General features: G+C 42.6%; 1 protein-coding gene across 5 annotated transcripts in view; it reads left to right on the top strand.

The window, feature by feature from the left end:
• LOC117367981 (CDK5 regulatory subunit-associated protein 2-like) overlaps positions 1–20,547 on the top strand; it is a 372,935-nt gene that overhangs the window by 166,930 nt on the left and 185,458 nt on the right. For all 5 annotated transcript variants that reach the window (XM_033961149.1, XM_033961147.1, XM_033961146.1 and 2 more), the window contains one exon: positions 274–607. In XM_033961149.1, coding sequence (XP_033817040.1) covers positions 274–607 — 334 coding nt within the window. The remainder of the gene's footprint in view (positions 1–273; positions 608–20,547) is intronic.

Genomic DNA, 20,547 nt, shown 5'->3' with positions numbered 1-20,547 from the left:
ATTGCCCATTATTTAGGTGCATTTTGCTAGCCATTTAGCATCCTTGTATGTTTTGTGGTCACCTTTTTGTTATAGGGTTTCAGGTCATTTAGGCATACACGCTTGTCTTGTGTGACTTTTAGATGTTTTTATCTTTTGAAAATGCCCCTGGTAGTCAGTAGCCTCAAAATAGGCACCTATTTGTCCCCCATCTAGGCAATCTTTTATAAAATTACCATCCTTTTATTTCAGAAAACAAAAAATAGCAACTGGATTTTTTTGTTTGTTTTGCAGATTAACCCTAAATCACGGTTACCTGTTCTAAGTAAATCATATAGATCTTTTATTAAACAAGGAGTGCTTGCTGACTTGCAACATTACAGAGCAGAGGAAGAACTTAAGGTCTATAAGATGCAAAATAAAGAGTTTCAAGAAAAGTTGGATATGTCTGAATTAGTGATTGAAGATCTAAAGGATAAATTAAATGTGTCTGAATCAGTGACTTCAGATCAAAAGGAGAAGCTGCAAGTGTTGGAATCAGTGATTGAAAATCTAAAGGAGAAGTTGCATATGGCTGAATCAGCAATTGAAAGTCTAAAGTCCATTGCTAACAGAATGTTGCTTATGGGTGAGTAAATTTGAGTTGATCTAGTCCTGAATGAAATTTTAGGCCATGTATGATGCTGAAGATGTCAAACTTAACTGACAAAATAAAATGCTAGTTTTAGTGTTTTTGTTAACATACTGGATCCAGTATAAACTGTCTTTGTCAGTTAAATTGAATGCCTGTATTTGCTTTAAATACTGTCTTGCCTATTTTCTATCTGCATTTATTTTCAACTTTAAATTTCTGTCCCCCTGATATAGTTGTCAGCAGTGATACCAGAAATTTAATACTGATGCCATATCCGGCCACTGGCATTGAATTTCAGGTCTATTTTTAGTCAGCAGTGACATAGCCGGGTATGCAAGTATTCAGTGGCTGTAAACTCTAGCACCCAGTTAATCCGATTTGCAAATGAAGGTATAAACCAACGTCTAATTCAGCTGGAAGAAGTTATCAAACAGCCTTAGTTGACTTCATTTAGTAAACTTTTGTTATATATTCACTGGTCCTCAGCGGGCCACCACACACTCAATACATTCATAGTGAATGGCTTTACGCTCCCACTCGTCATTGGAACCAGCCCGACCTTATATTAAATTTTGACTATTAAATTTTGACTTGCATTAATGATGGTAATATATAAATACTAAAAGTACTTAGCTTCTAGTAGAATGCTGTGCAGGGAGAATGTATTCTAAACATCAACATGTTTCGCCCGTTAAACTCATTGGGCTTCATCAAGATATATTACTCCCTTTGAATAAACTTGCAGCCACCATTGCACAAACGTGAAAAAGTATTCAGTGGCTAGCATTACAGAAGCTGGCAAGAGAACTAAGGGAGGAAGTAAAAAGGACAAAGGAGCAAAACCAGATTGCTGGTAGACAAACTGCACAATAAAGAAGACCAGTGTAAAGAAGAGTATTACAGCCTGGTAGAAGAGAAAAACAACCGGGAAAGAGAAAAGGAAATAATAACTTGCAGACTGCAGGACTTGTAAAGACAACTGGAGAAAAGGATTCTGGTTGACCAGTATAAGGAGATGGAGGAAAGGCTGGCCGATGAGGTAGTCAAGAACGTGATGTGGCTGATAGCCATGGAGGGAGTAACAACAAGAGGTCCAGGTGTTAAAGGACCAAGTCATCCTGCGGCCAACCCAGTGAGGAGTATTGGGCCAAAACAGAGTTGGCTGCAGCTGGAGTTGGCAGTGACAGTGCCCGGATGGCAGCATGACAGATTGCAAGAGCAGCTAAAGGAAGTAGTACAAACTTGTGAGGCATTAGAAGCTAAAACAAAAGTGCTAGAAGTCCTGAATAACAGGCTACAGGAGGGAGTACAAGCAGTGCACCTCTGGGAAGAGAAGGGGACAAAGAAAGCTGTGAGAATACAGCAAGAGTGTACTCAACTGAAAGAAGAGAGTGTTGTATTGTCCCAGAGGTTGGGGGAGACTCAGTCTGAGAAGGGGGCTGCTAACCTTCTCATAATACTGACCTCGCACAACAACCCAATTGCTGTATATAATATATATGTTTATTTGCAATAGACAAAAGTCAGCTTTCATGATACAGCACATTGAATCAATGGATAACATACGCAGGGTGGCCATCTCTTGTCATGAATCCATCCTAAAGTCTAAGGCAACCAGTATGCTACTTATATACTTTTAGTTCAGCAGCCTAGCCTAGTTACAGATTACATACTCACTTTCCATTGGGTTGACACATTCATCATATCTATTGATTGTACAGTATGCATATTTATCTCAGAGCCATATTGAAGCATGATGTATCTAGTGTCAAAACTGACCTCTCTTTTTTTTTTTCCTGACAATGCATTCTTAATTTCTGAGAGTAGGCCCCCCTCCCCTCCTGAGCTTCATTGTCCTTCATTAGTAGTTTAGATAACTTTTGGTAGGACATCTTGTTTTATTGTAATGGTGCTGGTCTTATCTTCTTGCTATTGTTTTGGGTTTGTCGTCTTCTGGAAATTCCTAAAATATCCAAGGCTGCTACCATCAACAGATAACTAATGTTGTAATAGTCAGCAGATGCTTGCCAACTTTTTGGGGCAAAGATGAATTTCTTACAGAGCATATTGTTTCTTGTTGACAGGGAAAGATATAATTGTTCAGAAACTAGAATTCAATAGCACAATGTCTCTCTTCAAAATATAACTTCTGAGTTCTCATAGAGGTCTTCACCTACATTTTCATGAAAGTCTTATTCCTGATTCTTCCTCAAGTCTCAGCTCACCACTGAGAGTATTGCAGTACAGGAGTACTAGGAGCAAGTGGCACAGTTAAAGCAGAAGTACAAGCAGTTCAAGAAGTCCAAGAGCAGCTGAGACAGAAACAAGCCCAAGGCCCAGAGAAATGGCTTAATGGAAGCTTGGTGGAGCTGCAGGATGCAAGCCAGGAGAAGGATGACCCAACAGAAGGAGGCTTGGTGACCTCTACAGTGGAAGGAGTTGTTACAGGCATGCACGCCTGACAATGGGAAGCAGGTGAAGAACATCGTAGTGGAATTCTCCAGAAGTGGCTATCCACTGGGGTTTGTAGTTCAGTTTTACCCTGCACCTAGGCACCAAGCTGCTGGTACGATGACTGTAGATGGGAAGGATTCCCAGTCTGGAGGATAGGAAAATGCTCCCTGGCTAGAGGGAGATGGTGTCTCTCCAGGAAGAATAAATGCCTTGGAAGAAGGTAGTTCGGGCCCTCAGAGGAGTGGTTTGAAACTCAAGAAGAGAATACAGGGGAGATGTCAGGTGTCAAAAGGGAGTTGTATATGGATACCATGATATTTATATGAAATCTTATATATAAAAGTTGTAGAGATTCCTTAAAGGAGCTAGAAAATAGCTACTACTTTAATTCTATTTCATATCAATTTAAATGAAGTTAATAAAAAAGCAATCATTTAACAATTAATTGAATAAAGTTTCCATTTGAAACTATTGTGTAATTCTTATTAAGGAACTGAGGTGAGCATATCATAGAGGGATAGAGAGAGGACACCGGCTGAAGGCAGAGAGAGAGAGAGGACACCAGCAACAGGCAGAGAGAGAGAGAGAGGACACCAGCAGCAGGCAGAGAGAGAGAGAAAGGGCACCAGCAGCAGGCAGAGAGAGAGAGGATGCCAGCGGCAGGCAGAGAGAGAGAGAGGACACCAGCAGCAGGCAGAGAGAGAGAGAGGACACCAGCAGCAGGCAGAGAGAGAGAGAACGACAATGGAAGCAGAGGAAAACCAGAAGATGAGCTTTCCAGTGTTCTGCACAGACTCATTTGTATGACTACCTCCCCTCTGGGAGACAGTCATATGTATGCGGTCGGTGCCAGGAACTGGAAAGCTTGAAGAAGGAAGTAAAGCGACTAGAGGACAAAATACAGGAGCTAGAAGGACTTCACACTACAGAGGACCCAATCAGGACAGCTATAGACTTCATGAATGAGAGACACATTGAGGAGGAGGTCAGGGAACTCGAGAAATTCATTGAGGAAGCCTACAGGAGGAGAGTGGAAGAAAACAAACTTCAAATAAATGATGAAGTTACACCAACACCAACATGGAAGGGAGAACAAGAAGCAGATGACCTCATAGAAGACACCCACAGAGGAACATCGCACGATGGGGAGAAAATGGCTAGTCGATGCCCAGGAGAAGAAGCAGCGAAGCACACCGAGGACATTGACCTGAGACCGAAGCGAAACCTAAAGAAGGGAAAGTCAGCGATCCTAGTGGGAGACTCAATCCTGAGGCATGTGGACAGCCACATAGCAGGAGGAAGAGAGGATTGACTGGTGACCTGCCTCCCAGGAGCGAGAACCAAGGACATCGTGGACAAAATTGGAAAGATCCTGGAAGGAGCGGAGACGAAAGAGACCACAGTAATGATCCACATCGGGATGAACGATGTCAGCAGGAGAGACTACAGAAGAAGCATGCTGATAGAACAGTTCAAGATTCTGGGAAGGAAGCTGAAGATGAGGACCCAGAAGATAGCGTTCTCAGAGATCCTACCAGTACCAAGGGAAGATGTGAAAAGGCAGGAGGAACTACAATCAATAAATGCGTGGATGAGGAGATGGTGTGAGGAAGAAGGGTTCCACTTCGTGAGGAACTGGACAACGTTCTGGGGCAAGAGCAAGCTCTACAGGAGAGATGGACTGCATCTGAGCACGGCAGGAACAAGACTTCTAGCAAACAATGTCAGGAGAGGAATAGAACAGGCTTTAAACTAAGAAGAAGGGGAAAGCCGACAGTCGACCAAGTGTCGACGATTCGGAAGAAGGTATCCCGTGAAGATACCGAGGGGAAAAAAGACTGGACAAATTACAGGAGTCGACTAACCCAGATCTAGAAACAGGGATGAAGTGCGAAATAATAAAATTTGCAGACGACACCAAACTATTTATTGGAGCTCGGACTAAAGAGGACTGCGAAGAATTGCAAAGGGACTTGAACAAACTAGGGGAATGGGCAACGAGATGGCAGATGAAGTTCAACGTTGAGAAATGTAAAGTATTACATGTGGGAAACAGAAACCCGAGGTACAACTATACGATGGGAGGGATGTTATTAAATGAGAGTACCCAAGAAAGGGGGGTAATGGTGGACATGACAATGAAGCCAACGGTACAGTGCGCAGCGGCCGCTAAGAAGGCAAACAGAATGCTAGGCATAATCAAGAAGGGTATTACAACCAGAACGAAAGAAGCTATCCTGCCATTGTATCGGGCGATGGTGCATCCACATCTGGAGTACTGCGTCCAATATTGGTCACCATACCTTAAGAAGGACATGGCGTTACTCAAGAGGGTTCAGAGGAGAGCGACGCATCTGATAAAGGGGATGGAAAACCTTTCATACGCTGAGAGATTGGAGAAACTGGGTCTCCTTTCCCTGGAGAGGGGGGAGACTTAGAGGGGATATGATAGAGACTTATAAGATCATGAAGGGTATAGAGAGAGTAGAGAGGGACAGATTCTTCAAACTTTCGAATAATAAAAGAACAAGAGGGCATTTAGAAAAGTTGAAAGGGGACAGATTCAAAACAAATGCTAGGAAGTTCTTCTTTACCCAACGTGTGGTGGATACCTGGAATGCGCTTCCAGAGAGCATAATAGGGCAGAGTAAGGCACTGGGGTTCAAGAAAGGATTGGACAATTTCCTGCTGGAAATGGGGATAGAGGGGTATAGATAGAGGATTACTGCACAGGTCCTGGACCTGTTGGGCCGCCACGTGAGCGGACTGCTGGGCACGATGGACCTTAGTTCTGACCCAGCAGAGTCATTGCTTATGTTCTTATGTTCCTATAGCTTATTAGGATGGTCAGATCATAGGACCTTCTATGATCTATATATCATTTCAGGTCCACATCCTGAATATAATGTTATAATCATTTATGATCTAACCCTCCTCCCTACCATTTCAATTGATTATCCACAAGTGCTAAAAAGTTTCAATATTAATTGATTATAAAAAAATCTTTATAATACAAAAAAAACTTTTTTATCACACATCCTTTCTTCCTATATTTCATGTGCAAAATCTCTTATCAAAAATAACAAATGACCATAATATAATTTGAGAAGGCAACACTTATCTGAGGTGGAGCCAGCCACCACCAGCACTGGTATATCAATACAAATTCCTGACACCAATTGGTAAGAGGCTTTTCAATCCAACACAGATCTTTCTCGGGGGATTTGAGAAAGTGGCTGCCTTTTCGTCTGAATTATTCAAAAACATTAGTTGTTTGTCAAGAAGCTTCTATTGGTGTGTTGGTATGACGGGGCCCAATGCCCTGTTCATTGCAGTGTACATTAAGCATGGAGTGTGCAGGATGATGACTTGGTGATAGTCCTAGGGCATTCTATGGGATTTCCTGTAGGTAGGGAGGTCCTGGATGCCTTTGAAGAGATGTACCCTAGACCATTTGGGGGATTCACCTGATAGTAACAGACACTCATCTCCTAGGGTTGATAGACCCTTTGGGGGATTCCCCTGATAGTAGCAGACACTCACCTCCTAGGGTTGAGCTTAGGAGGGGAGGGTACATGAGAGAGTAAGGGGTTCCCCCTCACTAATGTGGCTATTGTTAGACAGCAGGGGGCACAAACATAAGTTAGCCATCTGGAGTAAAGTAATGCAACCCTGCTAATATTTGTTTAGCTGAAGTAAGTCACTTATGTTCCTTGAATACGATGAAAGCTGGTTAATTGACAAAAAGCTGAGGATTGCTGAACTGAATGAGACAGAGTCAGCTTGGGTTCAGCTGAGGGAGAACTTGCCTCAACAATTTGCTTGAATTCTTTGAAGGTGTGAATAAACATGTGGATAAAGGTGAGCCAGTTGATGTAGTGTATCTAAGATTTTCAGAAGGCTTTTGATAAAGTTCCTCATGAGAGGCTCCTGAGAAAATTAAGAGAGTCATGGGATAGGTAGCAAAGTTCAGTTATGGATTAGGAATTGGTTATCAGATAGAAAACAGAGGGTAGGGTTAAATGGTCATTTTTCTCAATGGAGGAGAGTAAACAGTAGAGTGCTGCAGAGATCTGTACTAAGACCAGTGCTGTTTAACTTATTTATAAATGATTTGGAAATTGGAATGACGAATGAGGTGATTGAATTTGCAGATGACATTAAACTGTTCAAAGTTGTTAAAACGCTTGCAGATTGTGAAAAATTGCAGATAGACCTTAGGAAATTGGAAGACTGGGCGTCCAAGTGGAAAATGAAATTTAATGTGAACAGATGCAAAGTGATGCACATGGGAAGAATAACCCAAATCACAGTTACCTTATACTAGGGTCCACCTTGGGGGTTAGCACCCAAAAAAAGGATCTGGGTGGGGCAGCAGCCAAAAGTGCAAACAAGATTCTAGGAATTATTTAAAAAGGGATGGTTAACAAGACTAAGAATGTTATAATGTCTTTGTATCGCTCTATGGTGCATCCTCACTAAACTAAACTAAACCTTAAGTTTATATACCGCATCATCTCCACAGATTTTGTGGAGCTCGGCACGGTTTACAAGAACTTAAAATATAGGAAGAGAAGGAAAAAAAAAGGTTTATAAGAACTTATATATAGAAGAGAAGAGTAAGGGGAGATAGAATTCGACAAAGTTCCGCATGAAAGACTTCTCAGGAAACTACAAAGCCATGGAATAGAGGGAGATATACAAAGGTGGATAGGCAAATGGCTGGAAAACAGGAAGCAGAGAGTGGGCATAAATGGGAAGTTCTCAGACTGGGAGAAAGTGACTAGTGGTGTGCCCCAGGGCTCGGTACTTGGGCCGATTCTATTTAATATATATATCAATGACCTGGAAGGCGGAATATCCAGTGAGATCATTAAGTTTGCAGACGACACAAAGCTATGCCGGGAAATCAGATCGCAGGAAGATAGCGAGGAACTCCAGAGCGACTTGTATCAGCTAGAGAAATGGGCAGAGCAATGGCAGATGAAGTTCAACGTGGAGAAATGCAAAGTAATGCATTTAGGTAGTAAGAATAAGGAACACGAGTATAGAATGTCAGGAGCAACTCTGGGTAAGAGCGAACAAGAAAAGGACCTGGGTGTACTGATAGATAGGACCCTGAAGCCGTCGGCACAATGTGCGGCAGCGGCAAAGAAAGCAAACAGAATGTTGGGCATGATAAAGAAAGGAATCACGAGTAGATCGGAGAAAGTCATAATGCCGCTTTATAGAGCAATGGTCAGACCACACTTGGAATACTGTGTACAACATTGGTCTCCCAACCTAAAGAAGGATATAAAACTGCTGGAGAGGGTGCAGAGACGAGCAACGAAACTAATAAGAGGTATGGAGAAATTGGAATACGAGGAACGACTCAAGAAACTGGGATTGTTCTCCCTTGAGAAGAGGAGGCTGCGAGGGGACATGATAGAGACGTTCAAAATACTGAAAGACATCGATAAAATAGAGCAGAAAAACAAATTATTTACATTGTCCAATGTGACACGGACAAGAGGACATGGTTTGAAGCTAAGGGGTGACAGGTCCAGGACAAATGTCAGGAAGTTCTGCTATACGCAGCGAGTGGTGGACGCATGGAATGCTCTTCCACAGGAGGTTATTAAGGAATCCACTGTGCTAGGATTCAAAGGCAAATTAGATGCACATCTCCTTATGAGAGGCATAGAGGGATATGGGTGATTAGAACAATCAGGTGTATACCTGACTGGGCCTCCGCGTGTGCGGATCGCCGGACTCGATGGACCATGGGTCTGATCCGGAGATGGCAATTCTTATGTTCTTATGTTCTTATGTTCTTTTGTGAAAAGTCAGGTTTTCAGTTGCTGGCAGAATAATTGGAGAGAGCCCAGGTTCCGCAGCGGGGTAGTAAAGTCGTTCCAAAGATCTGTGATTCTGAAGAGAAGGGATTTTCCCAGTTTGCCTAAATATCGAATACCGTGTAGAGAGGGGAAGGATAATTTATACCTTTGGGCGGGTCTGGTAGAGTCGGGACTCGAGGAGTCTTGACCTAATCCTCAACGGACTAGGGGGACCCGCTAAGAAGGTGGCGGTACTAGCCCCACTAGGAAACAGCGATCACAACACGATCCAGTACAGGCTAGAAATTGGATCATCAAAGGTGAAAAGAACTACAATGACTGCACTTAACTTCAAAAAAGGGAATTATGATGCCATGAGGAAAATGGTGGGAAAGAAACTCAACGACAGCGCAAGGAAGATGGAGTCCGTAGAAAATGCCTGGACCATATTCAAGGGCACAGTGCACGAAGCACAGAACCTGTGCATCCCCAAGTACAGGAAAGGGTGCAAAAAAAATAGAACAAAAAACCCAGTGTGGATAACAAATGCAGTGAAAAAGGCGATAAGTGACAAGAAAGCATCATTCAAAAAATGGAAAAAGGACAAAACAGAGGAGAACCAAAAGGAACACAAAAAACACCAAAAGGAGTGTCATCGAGTGGTTAGGAAAGCAAAAAAAGAATATGAAGAGAGACTGGCAGGGGAAGCAACAAACTTCAAATCATTCTTCAGGTACGTTAAGGGGAAGCAACCAGCAAGGGAGGAAGTGGGACCCTTGGATGATGGGGACAGAAAGGGAGTGGTAAAAGAGGAAAAGGAGATAGCTGACAGGCTAAATAAGTTCTTCACGTCAGTTTTCACGAGGGAGGACACACCCAACATTCCGGAGCCCGAGGAGATTGTAAAAGGAGAGCAGGATGAAAATCTGGTCCAGCTAGAGGTGAGCAAGGTGGATGTCCTCAGGCAGATAGACAGGCTAAAGAGCGACAAATCGCCAGGTCCGGATGGCATTCACCCAAGGGTACTCAAGGAACTAAGGAACGAAATAGCTGAGCCACTTCGACAAATATGCAACCTATCCCTAAAAACTGGAGAGATTCCGGAAGACTGGAAAATAGCAAATGTCACGCCCATCTTCAAGAAAGGCTCAAGGGGAGACCCAGGAAACTACAGGCCGGTGAGCTTGACCTCGGTCCCGGGAAAGATGATGGAAGCACTGATTAAAGACAGCATCTGGGAACACATCGACAACTATGGGCAGCTAAAGTCGAGCCAGCATGGCTTCTGCAAGGGCAGGTCATGCCTCACGAACTTATTATACTTCTTTGAGGGGGTAACCAGCCAGGTGGATAAAGGGGAATCCATAGATATCATTTACCTTGACTTCCAAAAAGCCTTCGACAGGGTGCCACACGAAAGACTACTAAGGAAGCTATGGAACCATGGGGTGCAAGGGGAGGTCCACCGATGGATCAAAAACTGGCTGGTGGACAGGAAACAGAGGGTTGGAGTAAAGGGACATTACTCAGACTGGCAATGGGTCACGAAAGGAGTTCCACAGGGGTCGGTGCTGGGACCGCTCCTATTCAATATATTCATTAACGACCTGGAAGCAGGAACAAAATGTGAGGTTATTAAATTTGCAGAAGACACCAAACTATATCGCAAGGTCAATAACATGGAGGACTGCGAAGATCTCCAAAAAGATCTGACAACACTGGAAAAATGGGCCAAAAAGTGGCAAATGAGTCTCAACATAGGGAAATGCAAGGTCATGCATATAGGGAAAAAAAAACCCGATGTTCACTTACAAAATGGGGGGATCAGCGCTAGGGGTGAGCGACCTTGAAAGAGACCTGGGAGTGATGGTAGACACAACATTGAAGGCGTCGGCGCAATGTGCCACGGCCTCAAGGAAAGCAAACAGAATGTTGGGTATCATTAAGAAGGGTATCACGACCAGGACAAAGGAAGTCATCCTGCCACTGTATTGTGCTATGGTGCGCCCGCACCTGGAGTACTGTGTTCAGTTCTGGTCGCCGTACCTCAAGAAGGACATGGAGGTATTTGAGAGGGTCCAGAGAAGAGCAACTAAGCTAATAAAGGGCATGTAGGACCTCTCATATACTGACAGACTGAAAAAGCTAGGGCTTTTCTCCCTGGAAAAGCAGAGACTTAGAGGAGATATGATAGAAACCTTCAAGATCATGAAGGGCATAGAAAAAATAGACAGGGACAGATTTTTCAAATTAAGGGGATCAATAAGTACAAGGGGGCACTCAGAGAAATTGAAAGGGGAAAGGTTTAGAACAAACGCCAGGAAGTTCTTTTTCACACAGAGGGTGGTGGATACATGGAACGCGCTACCAGAGGATGTGATAAACAGGAGCACGCTACAGGGGTTCAAAGAAGCTTTGGATAGGTACTTGGAAGACAAAGGGATTGAGGGGTACAGATAAGAGTAAAGGTAGATTATAGAGATGGGATTAGAGGTAAGTTACAAAATTAATCAGGGACCATTGTTCAGGCACTAGGCCTGATGGGCTGCCGCGGGAGCGGACCGCTGAGCAAGATGGACCTCTGGTCTCACTCAGCGGGGGCAAGTTCTTATGTTCTTCTTATGTTCTTATGTTCTTCTTATTCATCTTCCACACCCTATCTTTTGCCTCCCTCTGCCAGTGCAAATGCACAGTCACTGTCAAGTGGTCCTTGAAAACGACATCACAAATTTCCGTGCAGTCCACCATCCTCCTGGAGTTCTCGTGAAGGAGAATGTAATCAATACGAGAATGACAACCATGTACTTTAGAGTAAAAAGTGAAATCGAGATCCCAGGGTTGTGCATCTGCCAACATCCATAAGCTCAAGAGACTGCATGAGAAAGTTCACTCCCAACCTGGCTGCGTCTTTTCATAGTGGGCGGGGCACAGCTTGCAGTTCACGTCTGAGGCTCAGGGGATATTAAAATCCGACGCCACTAGGTGCCACTAGGTAATCAGGTGCCACAGTTTGGTACAATATCCAAGAAGTGATGGGAGTAGACGTTAGGGGCGTAAATGTTACAGAGGGCCACCTTAGAGATCCCCTACTAAAATAATGAAGCGGCCATTGGGTTCCTGTATGACTTTGTGGATAGAGGGGGCTATTCTTTTATGGAGCAATAGTGACACTTTTCTCTGTTTGGAATTGTAAGAAGAAAATGCCACCTTGCCTATGCAATCCTTTTTTAATTTTCTGTGTTCCACATCTATCAGATACATTTACTTCAGTTACACCACATCAGCTTTCTCCTTTTTCAAATAAGCCAAGAGTTTTGTACGTTTGACGGAAGAATTAATATCTGCTACATTCAAGGTTAAGAATTACTACTATTGTTAATTATTAAGAATTGCAACTTATCTGTGGTCCCTAGACATCAGAACCATCCTAAAGCAAAGATCGGTACCATGAAAGCATGCAGGAAAAGCCTCTCAGCTGAGCCTCCTCCTGCAAGATAAATGTAGAAATGACCACACCGAAAGCCCACACTCCCTCTCTCCCACCTACTCCCTTTGTAGAACACCCCCTTCTTCCCAATCCCCCTTCAACAGCTTCCCATCAGAGAACACATCCAAATCATACTATTCACACATGTTTCACACACTGCCCCCAAGCATCCTACCCAACAACACACCAGAAAAATACCCCACATTATAAAAACACTCATACCACCCCCCAACCTTGGCCCGCTCCCAAACTAAACCCCACATCAGTACAGTGTCAATACTGTCATGCAAAAACCCTGGCTATGCGGTGAACCGATTCCACAGGCAACATAAGCTGACACAGAGTAAGAAACAATAAACCATGGCAGAACAAGTTGAGAAACAGCACCTTGACATATTGAGGGAGAGAACACAATCACCGCCCCCATCCGGACAATGAGACCTCGCCGGCCCGATGTTAAAGTCAGAGAAGATACTTTAGTGGGTAGGAAAATTGGTAACAAACCCCTGTAAGGCTGCCAAGGAGTCAAATAGTTTTGGCTTGTCCTTGACGAACACCTGGACCTTGGCAGGAAACTGGACAGTAAATTTGATGCCCCTGTTTTTTTTAGATCTGCACAATAAGATGCTAAAGCCTTGTGACTGGCCGCAACTGTGGTCAAGTAATCATTGAAGAGTAGTTGCTTGCCCTCGTAAAGTAAATTGCCATTTTCCGGTAAAGAGACATGAGCTTGTCTTTTTCTACAAAGTTCAGAATCCTGGCAATAACTGGCTTGGGCCGATTATTCTCCACATGTTGTGGCCCCATGTGGTGCACACACTCCACTTTAATAGCGGAGCTGAGGCCCATCGCGTCTGACAGCCATGCTTCCATCAGGGACCAGAGGACATTGGATGAAACCAATTCAGGTATGCCCACAATTCGCAGATTATTCTGTTGGCCCCTATTTTCCTGGTCTTCCAGGCTTACATTGGTCTTCCAAGCCACACACTTGGCCTGCTAGGACACTTGTGGTGTCCTCATGTTGCAACACTCATTGATTTTGCCATTCAATACTATCCCTGATATTGTCCACAGATGCTTGAAGTTTGGAGAGCTTGTCATCGATGATCATCAAGTGGTTTCAGGTGAGTTCCCTTACCACCTCGTCTTGAAGCATGATCACAGGCGGTAGCAGGTGCAACTCAGACTCCATCTTAGGGGCCGATTCTCTTCTCTCCTGGATAGGCATCACTGCCTTAATCAGCATAGCACTTGTTCCAAAAAGAGATAAAAGCCCCAATACCAACACTGCCAGGTACTAGTTGAGTTTAACTCTGTGCCAGAGTGGTCCAGGCCAAGCTGCGGTGTGGCAATGTAGAGTAATTTATAGATAAATTGCCGAACGGGTAGGAACAGAGGCAAAGAGCTACCACTCAGCCCAGCGTCACCATGTGACACACCCCTCCCCCATGGTCTCTTTATGAACAAACTCTCCATATCGATCTGCTTAAACTCCAAGCAGTAGGCAATGCTCTTGAGCCATTCCAGGAACGTCTCCTCCAACAGGTAGTACTCATTTCATTCGAACAAACAAGAAGGCACACTCACCCTCTATGCATGGAAGCAGTTCAGATGTCTCATGGCATTCTCCTCAGATTGCTTATAGAATTCTCCTCAGAGCAGTTTTACGTTGTGGGAAGCAAAATTTGTTGGTGGACAGATTAAGCAGACTCCAACCCCCATGAATGGACCTTTGACACAAATATCTTTTGTCAGATTTTACACAAATGGGGAACTGCAGATTGTGACAAACCTAGCACCCGCTTAGGCTTTATCCCAAAATCTGGAATTGGGAATACTAAAATCCTGTGCAGAAGAGCTGACCAGGTGAGTTCTGCAGAGCAGTTGGATGCTGACCTCCCTTACAATCACAGGGATAAAACATTGAGGGATTGTCAGGAAGAACACAAGCAACCAGTTACACCTTTTGCCAAACCTGCCTGTAATCCTGAATGCCTGGCCCTTTAAAACCAAGACAGGGCAGAGAAGGGAAGCAGGGTTTCACAGAACCAGATAGAGAACCTAAAACCACCCCCCTCTACAGGCAGAAGGGGAGTGGTTTAATGTTCCTTAAAGAGAGGCTCTTAGAAGAGTCAAGGGTAGGACAAGGAGAGGCTCAGAATGGGACTGAGCTTTCCACACCCCAGTCAGCTGAGGTGAGCAGTCCTGATTGGGACATGGCAGAGGAGGAAGTTTGCTTCACTTCAGATTCCTTTACATCAGAACCATTTGAGGCCATGAATATTGAAGAGAGTGGTGCTGTGGAAGAATCTTTGCCAGAGCAAATGGAGATAGCCTGAGCAAATGTGAGTGTGCTGGATTTTTTCTTGTTTCCTTTTCTGGTATGTAGACAGTGTGTGCTTCAGTAGAAATTACATTTGGACTGTGCCTGTGGCTTGTAAAGTTCTTTGCATTTTCTCTGCTCCTTATGACTGATGAACTGACTCTCTTTTTGCCAAGCAGAGAAGTTACTAAAATATGGACAAACGTTGAGCAGGAAAAACTCAACATGTTTTGTTTTTCGTTGCTTCACTGTTAGCAGAACTACGTGTGCAGATACTAGCTGTTAGCCATTGCCAAGGCTAGCTAATTAGAGTGAACTGAGCTTGGATTTTCCCCAGTAAAGAACTGAAAATCCCTGAAGTAAAAACTTACCTGTTCCCATTGAAGTGTTTATCCTTGAAAGCCATTTCTGTTAGCCTGCTTCAGGAATGCCAAAGAAGGATTCTTCATGTCTCAGTAAGACCATTTTTCCACAGAGGTCTAAACCTATTGTCTCTCTGCTAATTATGCCTGTACCTCAGCCTTAGTTAGTATGAGCAGTCATGAAGTGTAAGCCATTGCAGAAAGAGGCATTTTGAGTACGACAGGTTTTAGGCACTGCTCTGCAAATAGTGGGAAAGTTGTGCTGCATGAATTCGATTATGAAAACTACAAATTAAGACATTACTGAGTTTTGGCTTTGGTAAAGAGAACTGTGATCACTTACCTTGTAAAGTCCAGAGACCATGGTTTGTGTCAGAACTGTGATGGACAGAAATACCAATCTTTTCTTTTGCGGGGAATTTTCTTTGGTTATGTTGAGGCCAGATTTTGGCATTACAATCTGAACATTGCTTAGTGCTATACAAAACTGACCAATGTTATGAGCACTGATTTTTGAGGCCAGGTGCCGAATAAAAGCTTTCATTCCTTTGCCACCCTGAGGTCTGTTCATGAAATAGTCTACTGATAAGGGCATACCTAGACTGTTGCCTAAGTTTCAAAAATCTTGAAAGGCTCCCCTAGTTATAGGGGGACAACCAAATCTGTATATCGTGTCACAACCCAGCAGCTCGCTACATTCTTCAGGGGCATGGGTATGACAAGATATAGATCTCTTTGTTTCCCCCTGCAAGTACAAACTTCTCTTATTTTGCTCCAGACTCTATGCCCCCAGTTGCCTTAAGTCAAATGCCTTCCTCCTCCATTGGGGAAACAGAATCCTCTACACATTTCCACCAACCCTGTTATCGGGAAGACTTCATACTTTGCCAAGATCAGGACATGATGATTCTCATAGCTTCTCATTGGCCATCTCATCTTTGGATGCCACTTCTAAAGCTTTCAACCCATGGAAAAGAGATGATTGAGGGGAGATATGATTGAAGTCTACAACAATAATAATAATAATCATCAATTTATATACCGCAAGGCCATAAAATTCTATGCGGTTTACAGTAGTTAAAAAAAACAATAAAAGAAGTTGAATAGAACTAAAAAAAAGTTAAAAGCCAATAATTAGAGACACTAAAATGATCAAAATAGTGCATAATAAAATTTTTACAAATTAGCTGCCTAAATACTTCGAAAACAGATGTTTTTAGATGTCTCCTAAATTCTCCATAAGTGTCAGTAAGCAAAAGCAATTGTTCTAAATCCTTACCCCATAACGCTGCTTGATATGAAAAAAAAAATTTGATTATGTTTTTTAAGTTTACATCCTCTAACAGGTGGAAAAACAAAATTCAGATGTGAGTTTCTCTTATGTCTGTTGGTTGCAAAAGAGAAAAGCTCAATTATATATTTGGGAGCTAAACCAAACAAAGCCTTAAAACAGAAGCAACCAAACTTAAACTTCACCTGCGCCTCCATTGGCAGCCAATGCAATACTCGATAGGAGAGTGTTACGTGATCATATTTATTCAACCTAAAAATCAGCCTGACCGCCGCATTTTGTACTATGCGCAATCGTATATTCTTCTGGGAAATTGCCAAATAGGCTGGCTTAGAATAAGAGACTGTACCAAAACTCTAAATGATGAAACATCAAAATATGCCCTAATAGACCAAAGCTTCCAAAGAGTAAAGAAGCCCTTTCTGACTAAAGAGTTCACCTGGTTCTTCATAGTCAAGCCCTGGTCCAGTATTATTCCGAAAATCTTAATGGTAGATTGAATAGGATAGCTGAATTCATTTAAACACAATGATGTTTTAGTATCAAATGGGCTTGGTGAAGCTACAAAAAACTTCGTTTTTTCTGAATTAAGCTTCAGTCTAAATTCAGTCATCCATTAGACATAATACTTCTGTTGCTTTAGGAATAACTTCAGAAAGAGAAATAGCAAAAGGAATAATGATTGTAAAATCATCTGCATAACTAAACAGCTTTAACTCCAGCTGGAACATATAAACGTAAAAGAGCAATAGGGACAATGGTGAACCTTGCGGAACGCCAGATGAATTATTCCAAATACCTGAAAGATCATTATTGAAACGAACTTGATAGGTGCGAGACATGAGAAAGCCCTGAAACCATTCTAACACCTCTCCTCTAATACCAATAGCATCCAAACCTTGCAGCAATTTCCCATGGCCCACTAAATCAAATGCAGAATTCATATCAAATTGCATGATCAAGACATTAAGACCTTTACTAAACAAAGAATGTAAATTGTCCAAAATAGCCACAAATACTGTCTCGGTACTAAATAAAGGTCTAAAACCAGATTGAGATTTATGCAAGAGAGAAAATTGATCAAGATATTCCATTAGTTGAGAATGGACCAATCTTTCCATAATTTTTACCACCTTGAGTAGTGTAGAACCAGGTACAAGTGGATCAATTTCTTTTTTTTCTTTTTTTTTCCACTCCATCAAAAATTTTAAAGACTAGGGATCACTCTGAAGTTACAGGGAAATACTTTTAAAACCAATAGGAGGAATATTTTTTCACTCAGAGAATAGTTAAGCTCTGGAGCACATTGCCAGAGGATATGAAAAGAGCAGTTAACATAGCTGATTTTAAAAAAATGGAGAGTTTCCGTGAGGAAAAGTTCATAGTCTGCTATTGAGACAGACATAGGGGAAGCCAAAGCTTGGCCCAGATCAGTAACATGGAATGTTGCTATTATTTGGGTTTTGCCAGGTACTTACATGGATTGAAAGGATTGAAGATTGGACCAGGATTTTAAATGATATAAAATCAAAATATTTCCTAATAGTACGCAGCTTCCAGAGAACAATAAAACATCTCTTAACCAGTGAATCTGTATGGACCTTAAAAGATAAGGACTGATCTAAAATAATCCCTAAAATTTTTAGCGTAGGAGATATCGAATAAGATTGACCATTTAAAAGTAAAGTTGTTTCAGTAATTTATTCATTAGGACTAGCTAGAAAGAATTTTGATTTACCCGGATTTAATTTCAATCTAAATGTATATGTCCAAGTTTCCACTTGTGTATGAATAAAAGCTATGCAATTTAATACTTCTGAATTGAGAATACGTTGAAGCCCTCAGCTTAATGTGTAGCGGTGGCCAAAAAAGCAAAAGAGGATGCTAAGAATTATTTTAAAAAGGGATGGTTAACAAGACTAAGAATGTTATAATGCCCCTGTATCGCTCCATGGTGCGACCTCATCTGGAGTATTGCGTTCAATTCTGGTCCTTATCTCAAGAAAGATATAGTGGCACTAGAAAAGGTTCAAAGAAGAGCGACCAAGATGGTAAAGGGGATGGAACTCCTCTCGTATGAGGAAAGACTAAAATGGTTAAAGCTCTTCAGCTTGGAAAAGAGACAGCTGAAGGGAAATGTGATTGAAGTCTACAAAATCCTGAGTGGAGTAGAACGGGTACAAGTGGATCGATTTTTCACTCCCGTCAAAGATTAAGGGACACTCGATGAAAATACAGGGAAATACTTTTCAAACCAGTTGGAGGAAATTTTTTTTTACTCAGAGAATAGTTAAGCTCTGCAACGTGCTGCCAGAGGATGTGGTAAGAGCAGATAGCGTAGCTGGTTTAAGAAACGTTTGGACAATTTCCTGGATGAAAAGTCCATAGTCTTATTGAGAATGACACGGGGGAAGCCACTGCTTGCCCTGGATCAGTAACATGGAATATTGCTACATCTTGGGTTTTGACCAGGTACTAGTGACCTGGATTGGCCACTGTGAAAATGGGCTACTGGGTTTGATGGATCTTTGGTCTGACCCAGTAAGGCTATTCTTATGTTGTTATCATTTTCATTGCCCTTTTCTGTACCTTTTCTAATTCCGCTACATTTTTTTTTTAGATACAGTGACCAGAATTGCACACAGTATTCGAGTTGCAGCCATACCATAGAGCAGGGGTAGGAACTCCAGTCCTCGAGAGCTGTATTCCAGTCGGGTTTTCAGGATTTCCCTAATGAATATGCATTGAAAGCAGTGCATGCAAATAGATCTCATGCATATTCATTGGGGAAATCCTGAAAACCCGACGAATACGGCTTTCGAGGACCGGAGCTCCTTACCCCTGCCATAGAGTGATCCAAGAGCATTATAACATTTTCATCTTTATTTTTCATTCCTTTCCTGATAAATCCTAACATTATGTTTGCTTTCTTATCTGCCTTCACACATTAAGCTGAGGGTTTCAACATATTCTCAATTATCCTAGGACAAGCAGGCAACATATTCTCACACATGTGGGTGATGTCATCCATGGAACCCGGTACAAACAGTATGGAAAGTAAACTGTCACTATAAGTTTTGAGAAACTTTGCGACTGCCCGCACTACACATGCACAAGTGCCTTCCCACCCGATGTAGGCTCTCTTCATTCTCCACAGTGCAAAGAAGTGCATTTTTCTGGACTTCGTCCGATCAGCATTGCCTTTGGCCCGTTTGTATTCTGGTCTTTGACTACATTTTAATTTATTTTAAACTTTACTTTCTGTACTTTGCATTAAAAAAAAAAAACAACTCTTCTTATTTTTTCCCTCATCCAGGCTTCTGCTTGAGATGAGGCATTGTCTTTGCACGTGGTCTTAACCTTTTTTGGCGGTCCTTCCTTTAGCTTTTTCTTTCGGAAGTTTTTTCCATGCGGCTTCATCATTGAGTTTAATTTTGCCAATGAAATCTCTCCGGCCATGTTGAAACCTTTGATGTGTTTTAAAAAGTTCTGTCAGTGACAACGGTCTATTTCCATAACTGACACACATAGCTGGTGTTTGCAGTGTTTTAGGCCCTGAACATTGGGTCTGTGTTCTACCTTGCAGAAGACGCTCACTTAAAGCATGTCATATCCAGCAGGAAAAGCTCTTTGGCTCAATGATGGGCTTTGGACAAGCCAGCTAAGAAGCCATTCTCCTCTCAACCAGCATCGCAAGCCTCGACAGCATCGAGTTCCTTGATGCAGGTTAAGAAGCAACACCTCGACAGCATCGAGTTCCTTGATGCAGGTTAAGAAGCAATGCCCATGCTCTCCATCTCCACAGGTGTTGTCTACTTTAGGGCATGAATCCTCACCGAGGTCATCTACCCCTAGGCACCCTGCCACACTGATGGTACCGGCTGTTGAGCCAAGGGTACTTGTGCAGTTATTTAAGGAACAGCTGAAGGAGTTCTTCAGGAGGGAAATCAGTGACATGTTTAAATTATATGCAACACCGCTATTAACATTGACTCCTTTGGTACTGGCCCAGCCTAAGCATTGCACCTCAAGGCCGCAGGGTACAAACTCCAGATCCCCAGCGTATCGATCTGCTAGTAGACAACAAAGTTCATCAAGATATCGATCCTCATTCTCTTACCGACGTTCTTCATCGAGGCTTCGATGTTCATCTTCAGCCAACTGCTCCAGAGCTCCATTCAAAACAGGATTCACT

The sequence above is a fragment of the Geotrypetes seraphini genome, chromosome 10 (assembly GCF_902459505.1).
Source record: "Geotrypetes seraphini chromosome 10, aGeoSer1.1, whole genome shotgun sequence".
Classification (NCBI taxonomy): domain Eukaryota; kingdom Metazoa; phylum Chordata; class Amphibia; order Gymnophiona; family Dermophiidae; genus Geotrypetes; species Geotrypetes seraphini.
Note: the sequence above shows the minus strand (reverse complement) of the source record. Positions and strands in the feature narration are given on the sequence as shown.